We start from the raw sequence: 22389 nt of genomic DNA, 5'->3' as shown, positions 1-22389 counted from the left end.
TAAGGCCTAGTTCTTCTCTGGAGATCCAGTGGTGGTGGTGGGGAATTCTTGTCCTCTGGGTGTCCAGTGGTGGTCGTGGTGTCCCAAGTCCCAGATTAAATACAGGCAGGAATGTCTGGTACCTCCCGCAGGGCAAGGTATTTCTCAATGGATGGTGTAATTCCATGAGTCATTCTGGGGAGTCCTAATGGTCCATTAGCAGAGATGACGCCCACACCCCCTACCCCCAAAGTGGGTGGTGCTGCTACTTCCCCAGAGTTAGGACAGTTCAGTCATTAAGATAAGATTCTTCAAAGATATAGAAACATGGCCCCACCTATCTTAACAGTTCATCAGAAGGTAATGTAGATGGTGGTAGAATATATACTTTGGTTACACCCCATACAGTAATCCAGGACACTCTACTATTAATATTGCTGTAATTACTTGATGGTTTTCATATTTCATTGCTGTTTCTAGTAAATTGTTCTTTATCTCAACACATGATCTTTACTTTTCTGTACCTCCAATTCTCCTCTCCATCCAGATGCAAGAGGTCTGGGTGTAAATGAGTGAGCAGCACATGGTTTGGGATGTTTCAGTGGGAATATTAAATTGGGGAATGTAATTCCTAAACCATGACAGGATCTTTCACTCGTTTTTATCAAATGAGTAAAGGTTGCTGGAAGTGATCCTCCCTTTTTTGAGGTGGTTTCAGTTATAGAGAGACCTATGAGGTTCCCTGTGATCACTTATTTTTATCCATTATCTCTGTGCAGGTGCTACTGGAAGCAGTTGTGATGTAAAGTGATCTGCAATGTAGGATGATGACATTCAGCTCTACCTCTCATTTTCATCAGAAGCAGAAAAGACATCACACAATTCTCAAATGCAGTGGTCCAAATCTGATTTAAAGACTGTTGGCTGAAGCTCAGTGGAAATAAGACAGAAGTGATACTGATTCTCAAGGCAAAGTAGAAGGAGGATCTGGCAAAGTTTGACGCTGTTTCATTAGCTGAGGGAAGATAAAAGACTACTATCAAAATGACCGCAGTTTGAAGTCTTGACTCACTACTTGGATTCCTCACTACTCCCCACTTCCCAGACTGTAGAAATATGATTTATCACAGAGAACTAACTATGGTGTTGTCTCCTTTCCTGTCAAATTCAAATCATTGATTACTAATTTTTTGATTTGAAAGACAGGTGCCTGCCAAGAAAGGAGGGAACCTCCACTGGAATGGAAAATATGATCCCCTACCATCCAAATAATTCTAACTTTGAAATTAAGGGGCTTTCAGGCAAAGACATGGAAAAAGAAATAACAGTTCTTTACCAGAATATATCTGTACAACAAGGCAGACAAACAGCCACAAGGGCAGCAGAAGGAGCAGCAGCACAAGCCCAGTGACGCCTTCTCTGGGCCGCAGGCACTTTCCCCTCCGGTGCAGTTCCGGGCACAGCCGGCAGGGGGCGCTGGTGGCTCCCGGCCAGGCAGGGCGGGTGCGATGATACCCCCGCGCCGGCAGGGGGCGCTGTGGTGCGGGCCCGGCCACCTCTCCCCACACGGGCAATGGTCGCTCTGCCGGCAGGAGAGATGGAAAAGGGGTTACCTTTACAAATTCACAGGAAGCAGCAGGTCTCCGTGCCCATCCAGGTTGTGAAACAGACCATAGCAAGAATCTTAGATCACCAGGCTGGAACAGCGGAGGCAAGCACACCCAGGATGGCAAGCAAAGTATAGCAAAAACTCTGAAGCTGTGCCAGGAACCACTGGCTGTCCTGGTGGACACAGGGGTGCTGAGTTAAAGTGCAGCGATAAGCCTGAGCAGCGACAGAAAACAGAGGCTGGGCAGTAGCAGCCGGGTTCCCACAAGCAGCTAGGGAGATGCGACCTCCAAAGGGGATTGGGGATCAGGGTCCCAGGTTTTTCCATGTGGAACCCAACTAGATGGTGAGCGTCCTTTCCAGTGCAATTGAGTGTTGGAAACGTCCCAGCTCAATAGTCGCTCTTACAAGCAAAGGTTCACCCAAAGTAAGGAGAAGCTGTGCAGGACAGAACTTCATGGTAGCAGCAAATTATCCCCGCAGCAGCAGCCTGGCACCAAGTCAGTGACCATCTCCCCTCTGAGCCTGGAGGCAAGAGAGTGAGTGAGGGCTGAGCCCAGACCCTCACCCTGCAGCCAAAATCCCATGCTATCTCTGCACTTCCCAAGAGAAAGCTGTCCAGTTAAGAGATAGTAGCACACTGCACCCTTCTCCCTCCTCCTCCTTCCATCCACATCTTTTGTCTCCTAAATGTCATAGTTATCATTTCCTAGGCAACAAATGGGAGAAAATTCCCTGAGAGAGAAAAAAAAAAAAAAAATCCTAACCTCCAGCGCTCATTTATACTTTTACCATTTCTAGGGTGACACTTTCTTGGGTTCAGGCAGGAGACCACAGGAAGTTCTGATTTGCAGAATAAGGAGATGCCTTGCTCCTGAACCCAGCAGTTTGCAGCTGTAGTGTGGGAGATTCACAGTGTCAGTCTGTATTACCAAACCTGACATGACCTCTTTCTGTAGCTCCAGCCAATCTGGAAAAACAAATTTTCCAGAGCTGTGGGCCAGATTGAAGTGGGGATGTACTTAAAAGAAGCAAAGGACTGACCTTCTGGATGGTGAACCTCTTTCACCAATGCTCACAGAGAGAAAATCTTACCCTCTCTAGAGGGAACAAGATGGTTCACTAATGGTGGAAATGACATCCTTTTGGGTGATGTACATAGTAGAGAACACGCTTCCCTTCCCCATATTAATCTATGATTTGGGTAGGGAGGAAGGGAAACAAACTTTTTTTTTTTTTTAATTTTTCTTCTTTATTGAGTTTATCTATACAGTTTGTTATCAGCTGTTCAGAAGTTCAGTTCTTCTCTAAGGCTTCCTTCTACAAACTAGCTCAGGAAAACCTTTAATGCAAAAGAGTAAAAGAGCGCACACCAATCCACCCACCAATCCTAGGCACTTTATGGAGAAGTGTATTTATACCTGCTTTTAAGACACTGACTGAAATGCACAGCTAGTTTTTAACCTGTAAATACATGCACCAGCTTTGAATATGCTAGCATACAATGCAGGTGCCAGTGGCAGACTAGCCACCGCATTGGGGAGCTCTTATGCTGCTTTTCACACTTGCTTTTCTCCAGTTTTTGCAGCCTGGGCATCACTCCACACTGCTGTGCTCTGGCTGCTGGATCTGCTGTGCCATGAGCATGCTAGACATAACCATAATATACACTGAATCTTAAGCCAAAAGCTTGCCTGAAATTTGGTGCAAAACTTGTTCAGGAGGAAAACTCAAGCTGAATTCTCTGATGATAGACACAGATTTGCTACATAGTTCTGTCATGTGCCAAGCCGTTGCAATTTTTTTTCTTTAATGCTCCATGATTTGGCTCTCTGAAGTGCTTATGGCTAATATCTGGCGACCATCTAGGCAAATGTCCTTCTTGGGGAACATGGGCTCGCAGAGCTCTGCAGGCAGACAGGCACTGGGTGAGGAACGTGAGGCTGCACAGGAGGATATGAAGCACAGTGTGTGCACTCCCTAGTGCCCCTGGAAATATATGTCTCCTCCTATTGATGACTGTGACAGGCAGACCCCAATGATAACCATGTAAAGGAGTGAAGGCTGAACAAGGACATGATGCAAAATATCAGTAGCTGTTACATGACATGTACCTTCTGGCCCTTTCTCAGACCTTTGGAGTGCAGCATACGTGCACCCTTGTGTCTTACCTGAGGTGGTTACAGTCATGGGAGCTGCAGGGCTTTCCCTTCTTTTTTGCAATGAGTCTGGAGGCCTTCACAAAAAGAAGAGCATACCTGAAGTCCTTTATATGTCAGTGGTACCCAAAGTGATGGGGAGAAGAACATTGCAGACTACATGAGAGTTGTAGTTTATTATTTCCTTCCAAATAATATAACTATTCTAATAAGATGGTTTATTTACCTATTGTCTGCCAAAATATCATTGAGAAGTGAAGTTTGCAGAACATGGTTAAAAACTTGACAGTGCCAGCCTTTGAAAATAGTTAGTGTTTTGTGTGTTGCTGCCATCTGATGGTTATTCTCTTGAAATGCTGTACAATGTGGAATCACTGTGCAGGAAGGGGTCAGTGCTGCTGCGCTAGGGACGAGCAGGTCTGAATGGGGCTCCCCTGTGAGCAAGTTGTGGAAATGTGTATTGCATTTGGCTAGAAAACAAGTATAAACTAGATCTTTCTCACCTCATTTTTCTTGTTGGCTGCCCTTTCTACAATGTGTGAAGTGAATCAATGTTACAGGAGTTTACAGGTGTATTTAAAAAAATAATTTCCTTTGAAATTTCAATGGCACTTGCTGAAATATTTACCTTTATAGTCAGCAATCAGTAATCTGTACAGATGCTGATGGGGCAGCTATGTCTTAGAGAAAGGAAAGACAATTCAGTATGCTGGGAACAATCAGATTTTATGGAACATTTACTTAGGATTAAGGTTTTTCACACACATGGGAACACATATTCACATATGAATAACAATATTTATTTTCCCCAAATCTTGAAAGTAGTACAAAATAATTGCTTCTGGTGTATCAAGGTTGAGTGAGCTTCAGAAAGTCCCTGGTTCTGGGTAACAACAATTTAAAAAAGAGGTGTTTTGTGGCTTATGCAGAATGCATATTTCAATGAAGTTTTGCTATCTCTTAAGCACCAAATTGTAGAATGGCTTTGGTTGCAAGAAGCTTTAAAGATCATCTAGTGCCAATCCCCCTTCCATGGAGAGGGACACCTTTCAGTAAAGTAGGTTGTTCAGAGCTCTGTCCAGCCTGGTCTGGAACACTTCCAAGGATGGGGTATTCACAACTTCCCTAGGCAACCTGTTCCAGTGCCTCACCAACCTCACAGTAAGGAATGTTTTCCTAATATCTAATCTAATCTAATCCTATTCTCTTTCAGTTTGAAGCCATTCTCCCTTATCCTGTCGCTACATGCTGTTAGAAGTACCTCTCCACCTTCCTTGTAGGGTCCCTTCAGGTACCTGAAGGCCACAATTAGGTCACTCTCAAGCCTTCTCTTCTTTGAGCTGAACAAAGCAAATTATTTCCACTTTTCCTCATAGGAGAGGTGCTCCATCCCTCTAATGAATTTAGTTTCTCTGGACATATTCCAACAGGTTGATGTCCTTCCTGCACTGGGGACCCCAGAGCTGTATGTAGCACTCCAGGCGTGGTCTCAGCAGAGGAGCAGAGGGGCAGAACCACTTCCTTCACTCTGTTGACCACACTTCATTTGATGCAGCCCAGGACACATTTGGCTTTCTTGGCTTCAAGCACACTTTGCTGGATCATGTCCAGCCTCTCATTCACCGGTACCCCTTTCTTGGCAGGGCTGCTCTCAATCTGTTCATTCCCAAGCCTGCATTGATACCGGGGGTTGCCTCAACCCAGAGGCAGGACCTTGCATTTGGTCTTGTTAAACCTTATGAGAATCCTATGGGCCAAATTCTCGAGCTTGTCCAGGTCTCTCTGGATGGCATCCCATCCTTCAGGTATGGCAGCCACAAGACTCATCTTGGTGTCATCTGCAAATTTTCTAAGGGTGCTCTTGATCTCTTTGTCCATGTCATTAATGAAGATATCAAATGACAGTGGTCCCAATACCTGCTGAAATACACCACTTGTCACTGATTTCCATTGGGACTCTGGGCCATTGACCACTACCCTCTGGATGTGATCATCCAAGCAATTTTTTATTTATATAATAGTCCATTCATCAAAACATCTCTCTCCAATTTAGGGAGAAGGATGTTGTGGCGGTGTCAAAGGCTTTATAGAAGTCCAGATAGGTGACATCTCTAACCTTTCCCTCTTCTACTGATGTAGTCACTCCATCACAGAAGGACACTAAGTGGGTGAGGCAGGACTTTTCCTTAGTGAAGCCATTGGTTGTCTCAAATCACCTGTCCTCCATGTACATTAGTATGGCTTCTACAAGGATCTATTCTATGATCTTCCCAGGCACAGAAGTGAGGCTGACAGGTCAGTAGTTACCAGTGTTATCCTTTCTACCCTTTTTAAAGATGGGTACAAACACCCTTTTCCAGTCACTTGGGACTTCACCTGACAGGACTTTTCAAATATCATAGAGAGTGCCTTGGCATCTACATCAGCCAATTCTCTCAGGCCTCTGGGATGCATCTCTTCATGAATATTTCAAGTCTCTAAAAGAGTCACTGGCAGAAGTATCAGTAAAAACAGGTTTAATATAAAAGTGACAGCATGACAAAGTTCATTAGCCAGGTTCACTGTACTACTTACTAGATGGTTAAGGTGTACCAAGGAAAATCAAGCAAAAATCCAATCTCAACTAATCTAAACCAAAATAATCCCAAAATTATCTATGTGGAGGTGTGGGGAGAGGAGGGGAGAGGAGATAACACAATAGAAAGAGTAAGGATAAAAAGGAATACAGCCTAAAGGTGCAATGGCACTTAATGACTTAACAGCACTTAAAGGTACCAGCATTTAACTTAAGCTTAACAGCACTTAAAGAGCATTTAATTTATGGTTTCAGTTAAACCATTTAGTGAATGATTCATATAGGGTTTATTACATCACAACAGTAACCTACTGAAAGCCTAACTTCTAAACCTAAAATACTTAGGAATCTTGGAAAGCAGCATTTCTCCCACATTTGGTATAGCATATGCACACTTGCATGCACACAGACAAAAAGAGTTTCTACAAGGTACCTGTTAAAAATTTCCCTTTAAGGTAGTGAAATACTGACTTCAGATGTCTTTGCATCTTCTTAGCAGGCAGAGGATTAAGTATGGGAGTATCAGCCCGGGATCAGTCATTGTTTGGCGATCCTCCAAGTACAACAGACTTGTCATTTTGCTGGCTCTGAAGAGCTTTCAGAGGGACTTTGCTGGTCACAGCTGCTGCAGTCCAGGAGAGCTCAAACATCTCATTTTGGACTGCTGTTTATTGGGCTGCAAGAGGGTGGGCTTTAGTCATAATAGTGTTTCATCCTGTCCACACTTCAGGTCAGAAACTGTCTTTGAAAGATTGAGAAAAGTTTCTAAGGCTGTTGATTAGAAAAGCCTCATTAGACAGCACAAGTTCCTGAGAGCAGACAGTTCTGATAAGCTCAAGAAGAGCTCAGCCCAGGTACTGTCCAAAGCCGAGGGTTAGCAAACATTTTTCCAATCTTAGCCTAGGGGGAAAGAGATACACCAGCACAGTCCCATAGACTTATGTACTTTCAGATTCCTCAGATGGTCATGAAGCTGATCTTTTTTTACAGTGAGAGGGACTTTGCTCTCCCAATCCCCATCCTACTATCCATCCACTTGGGAGATGTGGAAAGAGATCATCCTTTATTATCAGTTTTCCAGCATTGTTTATCAGCAGGGGGCCTGCCGTGTACACCTTCATTGTTCTTCTTTTTCTGGTTAACATTCCTGTAGAAGCTCTTCCTGTTATTCTTTGCATCTCTTCACTGATGCAGTTAAGCTTAGCTTTGGCCTTCTTCACCTTATCCTTACTCAATTGTACTTCATCTCTATACTCTTCCCAGGTCACCTGTCCTAGCCTCAATTGTCTGTATTTGCTTCTTTTCCCTTTTTTCAGACTCTGTAAGAGCAGTTCAGATTTTAATTTGTGAATTTAAAGTTTGAATTTGTTCTTGCATTTGTAGTGTTTGTTCCCATTCTTCCCCATATACTCAAATGATGTAGAAAACAAAGACTGATATTGATATACATTCATTGATGTTAATGTGATTCAAGAGACATGCAAAAAATGTGCTAATATTTAGAAACAGTGTAGCAGCTCTCAGGGCATCTTCTGCAGTTTGCAAGTATTTTCCAGACTAAAGACTGGAAAGAGGTTATGTTGTTTGCATCCAGCTGCACAGAAAACCATCTGTGGAGTCTTCAGGAGAAAGCAGAACTTAACTTCAACAATTATTACTAATTAGGAAATATTCTTTTTATTAATTATGAACCTAGAAGCCCTATAATTTCAGAAAGTTACTGAAAGCTTCTGAAAATAGGAGCTGCTGTAACTGCATGTGAATATAGATAGAGGAAAAGTTTCTTAATGAAATTGGATTGATTAAAAGGGCTAGAAAGTTGGGGCACCTTTGATTTGGAAGGCATGTACTTACTCATATGATCTGAAGCAGAAACCTGATTAGTAATTTCCTTCAAACTATTTTTATTTAAAATTCAGGCAGAAGAGAAATGGGATGCAGGAGCTGAATTATCCCAGTTCTTTGGTGAAGAGCTGAGGTCACCAAGATCTTCAGGGGCAATTCTCAGGTTTCCCCTTTCCAACATAGCCGTATGTATTCTCCGCAAGAGATCCAGACTTAGAGTTTTTAATTCATGGTTGAATATTGGACTGTGTATCTACTTCTTCTCCAAACATGTTTTGTCTTTCCTTGGTGCAATTCTCTACACGTATTTGCAGAATCTCTACAGACCTGGGTGTCTCCACACATTAGGAGAACTCAGTAGAACTACACAAATAATGGAGTTTTTGGTTTGGTGGCTGAACTGAGGGAAAAAGTGCAGTTTGGACAGACTAGAAATGAAAACACTTTTTTCTTAATGTTGGCGATTTAACCCCATCCCTTTTATTTTTCATACCATTGCCAAAAATATTTTTGCTTTTATATTTTCTTCATATATCTGTACCTCTGTAGACTATAGTTGTATGCTCCTAGCTAGCTCTGGTGCTTTTCCTACCCTGACAGGCAGAAAGACAAAACATATCCCAAAGACTCCAAGCCCCAGTGGGTCCATGGCCCCTATCCTATCTTGGTTCTTCCTGGGAGCCAAGACTGAAACCAGCTCTTTGAGACACATTTTCATAAAAAAAGTTTAGTTCCTATCTAAAGGGGAGCAACAGAAGAGGTGGAACCAAAAGGGGGGAATTACTTCATCACCTGTGCTTCTAATTGGGGATTCTTGTCAGTTATGCTAATTTGTTAAACTTATAAAGCTGTATTCACCCCATGTGGGTTGGGTGTTTTTCCATATCTGCCCCTTGGGGGTCTCCAATAAAGACCAGCCTTTATATTACCTCCTATATTAATGTTGTGTTGAAAATGCGTTGTTTCATTTTTAGGTCTTTAATTCATCAAAACCAGTCTTCAAATTAGAAAACAATAGTGGTTTCTGGGAAAAAAAAAAAAAAAGAGGTTAAAAAACATTATTTGAAAGAGAAAGATGAGATAGTTTAAAAATGTTGAAATAAACTGTGCTGATTTGGCTGACCTCCCCCTCTCCCTTCTCCACCTTTTTGCCCAACTTCTAGAGACAGTATTCCCATTACTAGAAGGTTTAAATTAATTTAAACATGAGTAATGGTTTCTGTGAATAAGTGGTGTCCCTAAAGGTGGCCTTGACCACTGCTGAAAGGGCTTTAGAAGCTGGTTCATTCAGGGAAAACCACTAGAAACATTTAGTCTGGACATTTTCAGAAACTTATGAGGCCTAGCAGAACACTCTTTGAGCCCCTAAAGAGTCAATCCCCTAACAGAAACCTGGGCTATAGGTATCCTTGCTGGTTATTAGAAACTGCCAAGAAAAACTTGACTTTTACCATTGGTGAGCTATTAACATTAGTGAAAATTTCACATGGAGGGAGACTCTATTCCTCCTCAGGACAGTATTAAGCATGGTCTAATTGACAGTTTCATTTAATTGTTACAAGGGACACTGTGAGGAAATGAAGCAATAGCTTGGTCCACTGCTCAACTAAAGCACAGTTTACAGGTACACAAATGTTGACAGCTATTATGAAGATTTTTCTTGGCTCTGGTATACAGACATTAAACCAAACAACATTTACATAAGTTTAGAGTTAACTGCCTCAAGTTGAGAAAGCTGTCACGTTTAATCTAATCACAGCCCCAGCCTGCCTTCACAATGCAGCCCTCAGTTTTGTTTTTCCAGGAAGCACGTCATTAAGTTTGAAGTCCTAGTGAAAGCACTGTAGATATCTCTTCACAACTTTTTACCTCACCTTATTTGGAGGCAGATATAAATTTTGACAATGTGTTTTTTTTTTTAATTTGGACTTCACTGAAATCAAGGCAATACTGCTTGGCTTTGAATAAAATGTTACAGAGTCAGAGAAATGTATAATCATTTTAAGAAGCCTTACTTTCACAGAATCACAGAATTAATGAGACTGGAAAAGACCAGTAGTACAGTCATCTGGTCTAACTCCCTGCTCAAGCAGGGTCATCCTAGAGCACACTGAGAATTGCATCCAGACAATTCTTGAGTATCTCCAGAGGGGGAGACTCCACATCTTATCTTGGCAATCTGTTCCACTGTATGTTCATCTGCACAGTTAAGAAGTTCTTCATTAAATTCAGGTGGAACTTCTCATGCATCTATTTTTGACTGTTGCCACTGGCCTTACTGTTTGGTACCATTGAGAAGAGCCTGGCTCCCTCCTCTTGACACCTTCCTATACTTATATACATTGAGGAGGTGCCTTCTCAGTCATCTTCTCAAGGCAGAAGAGCCACAACCCTTTGTTGTCTTCTGCTGAACCCACTCCAGGAGCTCCATGTCTCTCATGCCTTGAGGAGCCCAGAACCAGACACAGCACTCCAGATGTGCCTCACCAGGGCTGAGTAGAGGGTCAGGATCACCTCCCTCCACCTGCTGGCAATGTTCTTACTAATGCATCCAAGGAGACCATTGGCCTTCTTGGCCACAGGGGCTCACTGCTGGCTCATGGACAGCTTGTTGTCCACCAGGACCCACAGGTCCTTCTCCACAGAGCTGCTTTCCAGCAGTTTGGCCTCCAGCCTGGACTGGTGCAGGACTCTGTATTTGTCTTTGCTGGACTTCAGACAGTTCTTCTCTGCCCTTCTCTCCAACCTCTTAAGATCCTTCTGAATGTCAGCACAACACTCTTGGGTATTGGCCACTCCTCCCAGCTTTGTGTTGCCAGTGAATTTGCTGAGGAGACATCCTCCCTTCCCCCCAAGTCACTGATGAACAAGTGAAACAATTCTGGATCCAATAGTGACCCTTGGCAGACACCACTAGTGACAAGCCTCCAGCTAGACCCTCTACTACTGATTTTGTCCCTCTGGCATGTGCCATTCAGCCAGTTCTCAATCCACCTTGCTGTCCACTCATCCAGTCCACACTTCCTGAGTTTACCTATGAGGACATTGTGAGAGGCAGTGTTAAAAGCCTTGTTAAAGTTGAGGTAGACAATACACACTGCTCCGCCCTCATCCATCCAGGTAGTTGTCTCATCATGAAAGACCATCAGGTCAAGCATGATTTGCCTTAGTGAATCCATGCTGACTACTCCTGATCCCCTTCTTGTCATCCATGTGGATAGAGCTGGCCTTCAGCTTGAAGCATTCCATCACATTTCCAGGGATTTTGTTGTCATCAGTGCTTTCCAGGAACCTCCTAGACAGTTTGGGCTTTGCTGTCTTTCTTCTCCAGCAAATGTCAGACTAGTTAAAGTCCCCCACAAGAACCCATTCTTGTGACTTTGAGGCTGATTCAAACTGTCTAGGTGATCTCATACACCTTTTTCTCCTGATCAGGCAGCCTGTAGCAAACACCTGCAATAGTGTCACCCTTGCTAGTCTGCAACTCCACCACCATGCCTTTCTGCTCTGTCTTTCTTAAGCAGTGTGTAGCTATTCATGCCAGCAGCCCTTCATTCCGGTCATTTGAGGTATCCTGCCACCTTTCCCTAATCATAGTGAGATCAAAGCCCTGTGACTGCACACAGATCTCTGCTTTGTCCTGTTTGTTCTCTATACTGCATGCACTGGTGTGCAGGCACTCCAAAGTATTTCATTGTGTCAATATCCCAGTAGGGCTGCACATGGTTGCCACACAGTTCCATCTTGTGGTTATGTCATTGGCTGCTTGTTACTGATCGAGGTATTCCCCCTTTGGCCTCCTTTTGCTGCTAGTGTCATTGCTAGAGTTCTCCTTGTGCCACACCTTATCTCTGTCCCTGTCTCCATTTCCATTTCAAGTCTAGTCTAAAGCTCTCTCAGTGAGCCCTGATAACTCCTGAGCTAAGGCCCTTTATTCCCTTTGAGACAGGTAGACCCTGTTAGTTGCCAGCAGGCTCAGTGTTGTAAAAATTGACCCATGATCAAAAAAACACAAAATTCTGCTCATAACACCTGTCTCAAATCTTCATGATTTTCCTGTTTCTTGCCATATCATTCCTTGTAACTTGCAGGACAGAAGAGAATGCAACCTGTGCTCCAGTTCTCCCTGACCAGTTGTTCCAAGGTCCCCCTTGATTCTCCACAGCCTTCTTGTTGGGACCTTGGTGCCTACCAGAAAAGCCAGTAAAGGTTAGAGTGGGCTGTACCAGGCTGGGAAGTTTCTCGATGATTTCCCTTACCCAGGCCCCAGAGAGGCCACATACCTCCCTATGGGCTGGGTCTGGTTGGCGTATCAGGCCCTCCATTCCTCTCTAAAGGTGGTCACCAATGACTACTACTCTCTTTTTTTTTTTGCTTAACTGGGGAGGTAATGATGCAGAAGGTAGGCTTCTCTGCCCTGGGCAATATCTCCATCCCAAAAATCCCTTCATCCACAGTCTCATTTCCCTGGTCCTGAGATTCTAGGGTCTTGTATAAGGGCACACAGGGAGGTGAGCTAGGTCTGTGGGAGATTCACTTGCCACACCAAGCAGATACCCTTTCCCGCTTCCCTCCATCCCTAAGGTTGCTTCCTTCTAGCTGGTGGTGAGAGGGTCGGGGATCCATTGCTTCTTGTGAAGTGAATGGTGGGTGCATTTGTCTAAGGCATGGTCAAGTGCAGCTCCATCAGTCAATCCCTTCCTAAGTCTCAAATACGTCTTAGATTTTCTACTTCATCTCAGTAGCTCGGGTCATGTTCCCATGCAGCAGTTAGCTGGGAAAGAATTAGACAATAGAGTACAGTTAGTGTGAGATGTTGCAAAGTCAGGAAGACCTTAGTGATAACTGTTAACTGAGAACAGGACGCTGTGATCAGAAGAATATGAATTCAGCATAGATGAGTGATCATAGGAATGTGGAATTAGGTGGAGTTGACCTTAAATGAAAATATCCAATAATGAGCTTGCTTTTGCACTATGTATGAGCCTAATTATTGATGCTATATAAGTGGTTTTAGATTTACTAATAAATTAGACTTGCTGATCATTCATATTGAGTGCTGCATTTCTCCCGCCAAACTCAACAGTTTTGTACTGACCATATGAGAAATCCAAGTCTTTACTCTAGGACCATTATTTCATTACACATCTAATAAGTATGTAGGTGCAAATTAGGTGTCAAACTCAGATGAAGGTGACTACTTGGTCTGAGGACAGGAAATCATAGTAACAAGCAGAGGTGAACTGTGATTAACATGGTTCTCCTAATATACTTTTCCTTTTTATAAGTTTCTATTATCTTACTATAAAAATTGTGGAATCTGGATTTATGCTCAGAAGGGTTATTTGGTCCTGTACTATTAGCATTTTTAAATACATATGCAGATGGTCTTTCAGAGTTCATTCATCCTTTACCTACCTACCCTGCAGGTTTTATCAATGAAGGCCATTATAGCAGAGCACACATCACACCTCCTTCCAGGGCAAATCCAGGGAGACACATGGAAGTCTTTCTGTAGCCTAATAACTGATAATAATTTGGTCTGCAGACATTTAATCCAGTTTTTAATGTCTCAGCTTGTACCTAAGGTTCAGCCCAGATTACACGCTTACATGTTTTTTGTAGATCTCTAGCTCGCACGTGAATGTAAAACTGTATGGGACATAATTGCCTGTTGTTGGAATAGAGGCTTCACATTTACCTCAACAAATAGGTGAAACTTGCCTGCATCCATCTGGTTTTGTCCAGGTTAGCAGATTAATTCTAACTCCACTTATGCTTGCGTTAGAAGTTAGGGGAGCCTTCCCTACAATTAATTTGTAATAACATTTGTTGACAGCTGCTTTGGTACTCTGCATGTCTCAGGAGAAAAACAGGCACCTTAGAACACTATGGAAGTAGATAATGTGGTCTTTTAGCTCTGCAAACTTTAAAGCCTGAAGGCTTTAAAATCTTCAACTTTATCCTGCAATCATAACAATTATGATTGTGGGATACAGCTATGATTGTAGGATAAAGTTGAGTACTTGAGAGCTACAGCAGCAGAAACATTTCAGCTTTTTGAAAGTTTTCCTAGGATTTTGTTCTTCATTTTCATACATGGAAAACTATAGATCAGACCAACACACTGGAAAAACATCTAGCTAATGTGCAAAGGGTAATTGAAATATCTTTAAAAAAATTTTAGAGACTCTGTGAAACAATCTCCATAGGGAAGAAGCTGAACCATGATGCTATTTGTGGGAAACTGCAAGGATGAATTTTGGGAGCACCTAAAAGACAGGAAATTTTCAGCAATACCAATTTATAGTTGCTGTCTACAGATAGATTGTGCGATTTTCTCTGATTGAATAAATCCAAATTACATTTTAAAACCCTGTTAATATATTGTCCCAGTTTTGGTTGGGACAGAGTTGATTTTCTCACATTTGCCATGAGAAGGGTGAAGCCTAGACAGTGCGGGCATGTCTAGATTGTTTATTCTACCCAGCTCACATAATCTCTGGGAGGCAGGGCTTCATGTGGAAGAAAAGGCCAAAATGCAGCAGAAGAATGACCATTTATTTGCTCCTTTTTCATCCTGAGGGAGCCAAGTGATGAATAGTGTGGTCGGTGCAGTCCAGGTGTGGTCAGTGTAGTCCAGGCAAAGCAGAGCGGTCAGTGTGGCACAGAGAGTCCAGCCTGTGGGTTTGTTCATTATTGTTTTTCATTGTCTTGGGCTCAGGAAAAAGGAGGGAGTGGCTGCAGTGACGTTTGCCATTTTCTCCTTTATCTCAGAAGGGTGCATGTTGCCATTGGGCTGTGGCAATGTCCACCATTTTCTCCCTTGTCTCAGGAAAATCCACATGACCATTGGGTTGCAGGAAACATTTTCTATTCTCTCCTTTGTCTCAGGAAGTGCTGCAGGACCATCAGGACTGCAGTGCCATGTACCACTTTCTCCTTTGTCTCAGCAGATGATAATGGAACCAAGTAACTGAGATCCCTCTTCTGGGATGCAGGCATTGGCAATAGGTTTGGAAAGAAGACAGAAACTCTCAGCCTCTGGAGGTGACTCCTGTCAGGCATGAAGGAAAGGTATTCTCTTAAGGATGAGCTAAGAGTGTACCCAAGTAGGTGGAAGGCCATGGAGAAAGGTCTGCGGAGGGTGAAAGAACAATAGGTACTGATCACTACCACAACAGTGCATCATCAACAATACCACACCGACCGGGACTTTGGGACCCTCATCCATGAAATGATTTGTGAACAGGAGAACCAGGGAGTGGTCAGAAAGACTCACTCACCCTTACTGGTACCATATGGCCAATATATAAGTCTCAAAACTGGTTGTCAGAAGTATGTGGAGGAGGGGTGCACATGTGCCAGGTGTAGGAGGCAACCAGAAGAGGCCTTGTCTCTGGGGAAACTTTGGCAATACTTCACATTGGACAGGCAGCTAGCAGGACCCTCCAGAGAGGTTCCCCAATCAGATGGTGAGAGGTCTCCACCAATGGACTGCAGTGGGACATTGGACTGTGCCAAAGGTCTCCTGCCAGCTGGCATACTTTGGGAAGAGCCAGAGGGCATAAAAAGTAACTGCACCATGAGCTGTGAGGGTTTTTAGGTCTTATGCCGCTTGCTTTTTGGGGCTTTGTGAGCAGGGGCTTTTGAGACTTGGTTTGTTTGGGGCTTGCCGTTGTGCCCTTGCTGGGTGGCTCCCTCCTTTGCCCTGGCCCCAGCCTACCTTTGGCTCACCTGCCCTCGCTGGCTCTTGCCTGTCCTCATGCCTATTCTGCCTCCCTGTCCCTGACCCTGTCGCTTTGCCCTGTGTCCCTGCCTGAGCCACCCGCATTCAACGAGGTTGCCCCAATCCAGCCCATCACTTCGATCTTTGCTGCAATCCTGTCCAGGGTCCTGGACCTCCAGTCCGAGCACCCACTCTCTCTGTGCCTGGCCGCCTGTGGCCAAGGGAGCTGTACCTGTGAAGCCATGCTTCTCCAAGAGCCGTGCAGGCTCCTTAAGAGCCAGCCCACCCACCCACACCCCGTCCCCATCAGGGAGATGGCTCTTCCTGATCTGCTGGTGGTAATGCTCCCATCTCTTTCTGTCTCTTCCCTCTCTCTCCCCTCTCCCCCAATCCTTTTCCATTTTCCTTCCTTCTTTCCTGTCTTTTCTAGCCCTCTTTCATTTGGGCAACTCCTTTTTCCTTTTGTTTTTTGCTACCAACAAACAGTTCTCTGATACATTTCCTCATTTGGCTTTCTTTCATTCCTGACCATCTAATTCTAGAACTCCTCTCAATTCCCCTCAGTGCAATGTGACAACAGGAAATATTAAAGAACAGTGCTGTAATACAGAAATGGGAAGCAAAAATAACACCTCACTTGCAGTGAATGAGACAACAAAAGGGACTGAGGTTCTGCAAAATGGATGGCTATACAAAAAATACAAGATTCCCTCCCAGAACAGGGCTCCCAAAAACTCTGCAGTGGGGCTCAGAGCACAAAGTAGAAGAACTTCTTCTTCAAGCTCCTTCTGTACAAGTTTCTTGGAGGCCTCCCTCCTGCCCAGTGGAAAGGCCTGGTTTAAGTTCATCTGAAGATCAAGAGGCTGGTATCATAGGGGAGATGTTAGGTGCTAAAAAATCCAGTCAAGAAAACGTTGTCCAAAATTATTAAACAGCTTCTTCTCCTCTGAAATCCGTTACTGTTTCACTGTCTTTAGGGCTGGAGTTTATCTCCAGAGTAGAGAGCAAAGTACACTAAAGTATTCCTCTCAGTGAAAACTTTTCTAGGGATGATCCTGTGGTCTTCTCCAACATCTTAGCAAACTGTTCTGAGTGTGGTCCTCTCATATAGTCAGATCCAGGGGCTTCAAAGGACGGTGTGAAGCAGACCACTAAAGCTTTCAACCAAACTGATATCCCTGCCAGGAAATTCAGGTGACCTCAATTTCTTTGTCCACTCCATAAACACCTGACAAAATCAGACTTTGTTGACAACATGCTTAAATACAGGCCACACTTCTGGGATGACACCTCTGGCACAAAGGCTATCCCTTCTGTCACTGCTGCTGCTGCTGCCAGCACTGCTGCCTGTGGAATTTCCCCATGGCAGTCTCTCCTCAATGCCCTGCGGACTGCTGCTCCAACCATGCCACAAATGTACTGTAGCTGTTGAAAATGCTGGTGCTCCTAAAGGCTCACAATGCATAATCTTGCACCCATGAGGTTTCTTCATATATGTGGACAGTTGACACTTACGAGCTGCCTTTTCCTTTCCTCTCTACCAGTGCTTGCTTCCTTATCTTTGGAAAATAGCTGAGAAAATGGATAGGGAAAGAAGCATGCCCTTCTAGAGAAAAACATCAAACATATTTGTGTACCGTTAGTTTTGTTAGGCTGCTTCTTTTAGTAACTTATATACATCAGTTCAATGTTAAAATGGTTAACCATCAACTGGGAGGTAAAGTTTATAGTCAAATGAGCTGAGAAATGAGAACAAGTTTCAGTGAATCAGCTCAATAAGTAACTTACTGGTTTGCAGAAAATGAGAGGTTACATGATGTAGTATAATCCTTTGAACAAAATAAAACTCATTTAAGTTATATTACTTACTGCTAATTACTAATTGTGAACATTCAGATACATACCATAAGCCAAACTGCTGTGAATCAAAATGAATTGTGATTCTCAGAACTTCAAGCTATTTTACTCAGTAGAATAAGAAGCTTGTATAAAATCTAAAGTTCCAGTAAGATTAATTATTCCAATAAAAATACCAATAGTAAAAATTCATCAGATAGTTTATTTCTTTCTTCAGAGATGCTGAGTATTCTCCAAAGTTGTGAAAGACTCAGGGTGTGATACGGAAGAAAGCAAGGAAAGGAATCAGGAGTGAGTTTTTATCCTGGTAAGCATGGAAGGAGCAGCATCACCACCTGCTAGTTTTCAGGCATTTCCATTTTTCCTCTTCTATTTTCTCTTCAAAGAAAATGAAACTTGAACTGTTGTAGAAATTGGGGAAGCAAATTATTAGATAAAAGTTCCAGAAAGTGAAACTGGTGAATTTTAAGCTGCTATGTCATTGAATAAATGACATAATGACATGATATAAATCTGCAATGTCTTTTCTTTGGACAGTATATAAGAAAATATGCTTCTTTGTTGCCTATCTTGCAGTAGGGTGACTGGGATGTGAGTGATGCACCCAGAGCAAACTCACATGAGGTGCCATCTAAATTTTCACAGCAGCTGCTCAGAGAGATCTTCTTGTGAGTGTAAGAGGACACATTCCATTCAGGCTGTCAGCTTTAAATGCACTCAGCATGGAAGTGCTCAAACAAACGTGGTAAAGTGGGATGTCTTTTTGGTTTTTTGTGTAGTGTATCCTTCATGAAATAGAAGTGATGAAGAGCTCCTGCCAGCACTTCCAGGAGAAGCTGAATGAGATTGAACAGCACCTAACAGCAGGCACTGTTTTCTGCTGGTATGTCAGGCAAAGAAAGGTAATGACAGCCAAACACACCTAAATCCAAAGATGTCATTGTGTTACTGCATGACTTCTGGTCAGTGAGGTACAGCTGTGGATGTCCCACAAGTGGAGGATAAATGTTTTGTGATGTGATTTTTGCTCAGAGGAAGTCCAGCTTCTCTCCACATCATTCAAGGTGCTTAAACATGAGCATTTTGAAGGGGAATACTGCTACATAAATTCGGGCTAGATTTTTAGCACACAAAAACTATGTTCTAATAGCATTAAGAATGCAGCAACAGATATCTGTAAGCTGGAGCTTGGTGTCCCAGGTCAATGGGTTCAGGTCATGTAATTAGTGCTCATGATCAATGCAGTGAAAAGGCAGGAAAATTTAAACTAGCTCTTCATGGATTCAGTGCAAGTTCACAGTGATTGCCAAGAAGCCTCAGGTTTATAAAAAAGCTACTAGGGGTTTTCAGCCTGGAGTTGCCTAGAAGGGCATTTATACAGTCTTTGTGCTTGTGACAAATCAGAAATGATAAACCTGCCCATACTCAGAATCACAGAATCACAGAATAAGCTATGTTGGAAAGGACCTTTGAGATCATCAAGTCCAACCTATGACCTAACACCTCCTCATCAACTAAACCATGGCACTGAGTGCCACACCCATTCGTTTTTATAAACATGTCCAAGAACTGTGACTCCACCACCTCCCTGGGAATTCCAGTGCCCAATTGCTATTTATTTCAGTGAAGAATCTTTTCTTGATGTCTGACCTAAACTTCCCCAGGTGCAGCTTAAGACTCTGTCCTCTCATTCTGTCAGTGGCTGCCTGGGAGAAGAGACCAACCCTCATCTGCCTACTGTCTCCTTTGAGAGAGTTGTAGAGAGTGATAAGGTCACCTTTCAGTCTCCTTTATTCCAGGCTAAATTACCCCAGGCCCCTCAGCCATTCCTCATAGGGCTTGCGTTCCAGACCCTTCATCTGCCTTGCTGCCCTCCTCTGGATGCATTCAAGCATCTTGACATCCTTCGTAAATTGAGGGGCCCAGAACTGACACAGCACTCAGCTCATCTTTTGGCACATAGGGACAGTCTGTTCCTGTGCCTTCAAGATTTGTTTGAAGTATGCCCATCCTGCCTGGACTCCTTTGTTTTTAAGGAGTCTCTGCTTCACAAGAAACTCTCTGGATAAACGTCTTGAATAGGCCAAAGACTGCCCTCTGTAAGTTCAATGTGGAAGTTTTATTGATGCTCCTCGTTTCACCAGATATTGAAGACTCTGTAATTTCATGATCACTGTGCTCAAGATGGGCTCCAACCACATCTCCCACCAGCCCATCTCTGTTTGCAAACAGTAGGTCTAGCATACTCAAAATGGCTCTGCAACTCCATTTTAAATTTTGTGACTGGGATAATAAAACAAATGAGAATCAAGCAGGCAAGGTCTCTAATTCATTATTTTGTCAGGTATCCTGTCATCATTAATAAAAACAAGACTGCAACAGAGGAAAATACAGACATTATGCTGGGGCTGAGAAAATGGAGGGTGTTTGCTGCTCACTCCAATGTGCTTTCACTGCTGTCCCTACAGGAAGGAACGAAGACATCTGCAGTTCTTACAGCAAGCCATTGGTCAGGAGGTTGCAGAGCTGGAATTTCAGCAGAATGATTCAGTGTGTCAGGTCAGAGAAAGCATCCTTTTGCTATGTTGCACAACCACTGCTTTGGGTCATGTGAGAAGAATTGAATGTCCTGTTATTCAGTGTTCGATGCTAATTCTGGAGGTACATCTGAAAACCCTTTCAGAGCCAAGAGGAGGATTTTCAAACACAAGACTTACAGTTTACATATGTGACCTTTTTTCTCTTTGGCTATCCTACTTGAACTCAACTACCCAGGAAAAGTGAAGTATTTATAAAGGGGTCTGTATCCTACCCTCTTCTTGATTTCTAGAAAAAAGCTGACACACAGCCTACAAAATTTTTGGGAAATGGTTACTAGCCTGATTCTTTTCTGGATTGTCTCTCCATTTGATAAGGAAGAGTAAAGAAATGTTGATTATGGGATTTCTCTTTTGATTCTTTTCTGACAAGCTTGGGTTAGGGGGTCTCAGCATTGCAGAATAGCTATGGTTTCCTCATATTGAGTTGGAACTCCTTGTGTTTTACTCTAGAGCCTTTCCTCCTTGTCCTGTTGCTGAGCTCCACTGAAAACATTCTGGCATCTCTTCTTTACACCCTCCTATGATATATTTGTATTTATTGATTAGATCCCCTCTCAGTCTTCTCTAGGCCAAACAACTCCAACTCCCACAGTCTGTCATTGTAAGAAGTTCCAGACAAGATTGCATTGGCCACAGATTGAAGTCTGTTTGCAAATGATCCCTTAGGCAATTAGATCTGTTGATATAAAATGTCCTTTAGGGTTTTCGCCTCCTTTTTATGACAGCATCTCAGTAGCCAAATATTGCATGTCTTCTTCAGACTAAGCAGAAGCAGGCATGCTTCATATACTCTTGTGTATCTTGTTTGATTCCTTTTATTATATTTTTATGACTGCAATATGCTTTTCCTTCTATTTTCTTTGCAGCAGCTGGACCAATTACTAGCAGAACAATCCCATCTGTTTTCTCAGCTCAAACTCTCTGACTGAAAGGAAGAAAGAAAAGCCCAGAATAAACAAGTATTTCCAGATGCTGCTGATGCTGTGCATCCTTGAAGTGGGTGCTCAAAAATAATGCACAAAAGAGCTCCAAGAAAAACCATGACAGCAACAGGCTTTCTCTGTCCCACAGAGATACCAGGATAGTACTTGATCCAAATTCATCTGAGCCTTCCCCACGGAAGCTCTCCACCAGTAATAAGGAAATAAAAGGACATCCGCTAGAAAAATAAAATTTAAGACATTCATATACTATGTAAGAAGTTTCAGTCTCAGCATCAAGGTTTAAGTGGAAAAGATCATTGACCTGCAGTACAATTTTACTATTCTCTGTCTCATTGTCACTGTCTAGCTCAGGACTTCTTCCTTCTAAGTCATGTATTTATCTGAAGGGATTAAGTCAGTGTTTCAGTGCACTTTCAGTCTGCATAGACAACACAGGCAGAACTGAGACTGGACCTGCCTTGGTATTTCTCAGTAACCTCTGGCAATGATCTAGATGCTCCAGAGAGAAGAACATATAAAAACATGGACTGTATTTGGCTTGCTTGAACCTTGAAGGCAATTTTTGTTTGAGTAATTTGAGTAATTAACTCTCTCTCCTGGTGAAATTAGTAATTTTTGGCTTCAGATTTTAGACCTAATTAACCAAATTTACAAGGGCAGTAAAGGCAGTGAATTGGGAGGTTTGTTGTTTTTCTGAAGAAATTCCAAATAAGCATATATCTCACAATGTAACCATAAAATATTTTGCCTGATTTTAAAAATATTATATAAATCTAGAAAATATAGTAAATAGCTGCCTTATGAATTAATGGTGTCTTCTATCTAAACAAGTGTCCCAACTTATAAAGGATTTATCATTCTCTTAAATGAAAAGTTAAGGTTAAATTATTCCCTTCATTGTAGTTTTATACTGTTATATTGATTTATGTTGATATTAACACGGATGTTATCAAGCAGAATCAAGTTCCTCAGCCACAGACAGTGAGGAACAAGGAACTGAAATATTTAAGATAATGTTTTCTTATCTTTTGCACCCATTTCTTTTTAAGTCTGGTCTTGGTCATTCTTTCAACATACAAAGAAAATAGCTTTT

At 42.7% G+C, this 22389-nt stretch overlaps 1 protein-coding gene across 1 annotated transcript in view; it reads left to right on the top strand.

Annotated features, from left to right (window-relative positions):
• ITPRID1 (ITPR interacting domain containing 1) overlaps positions 1 to 21437 on the top strand; it is a 40060-nt gene extending 18623 nt beyond the window's left edge. Inside the window, 7 exon segments of the mRNA XM_033519258.1 lie at positions 16460 to 16561; positions 16563 to 17205; positions 17208 to 17372; positions 18524 to 18611; positions 18613 to 18654; positions 20221 to 20331; positions 21218 to 21437. Coding sequence (XP_033375149.1) covers positions 16460 to 16561; positions 16563 to 17205; positions 17208 to 17372; positions 18524 to 18611; positions 18613 to 18654; positions 20221 to 20331; positions 21218 to 21437 — 1371 coding nt within the window.
• Positions 21438 to 22389: the final 952 nt, after the last annotated feature.

This window comes from Parus major, chromosome 2 (genome assembly GCF_001522545.3).
Source record: "Parus major isolate Abel chromosome 2, Parus_major1.1, whole genome shotgun sequence".
In the NCBI taxonomy this organism is placed as follows: domain Eukaryota; kingdom Metazoa; phylum Chordata; class Aves; order Passeriformes; family Paridae; genus Parus; species Parus major.
This window is presented reverse-complemented; position numbering and strand designations above follow the sequence as displayed.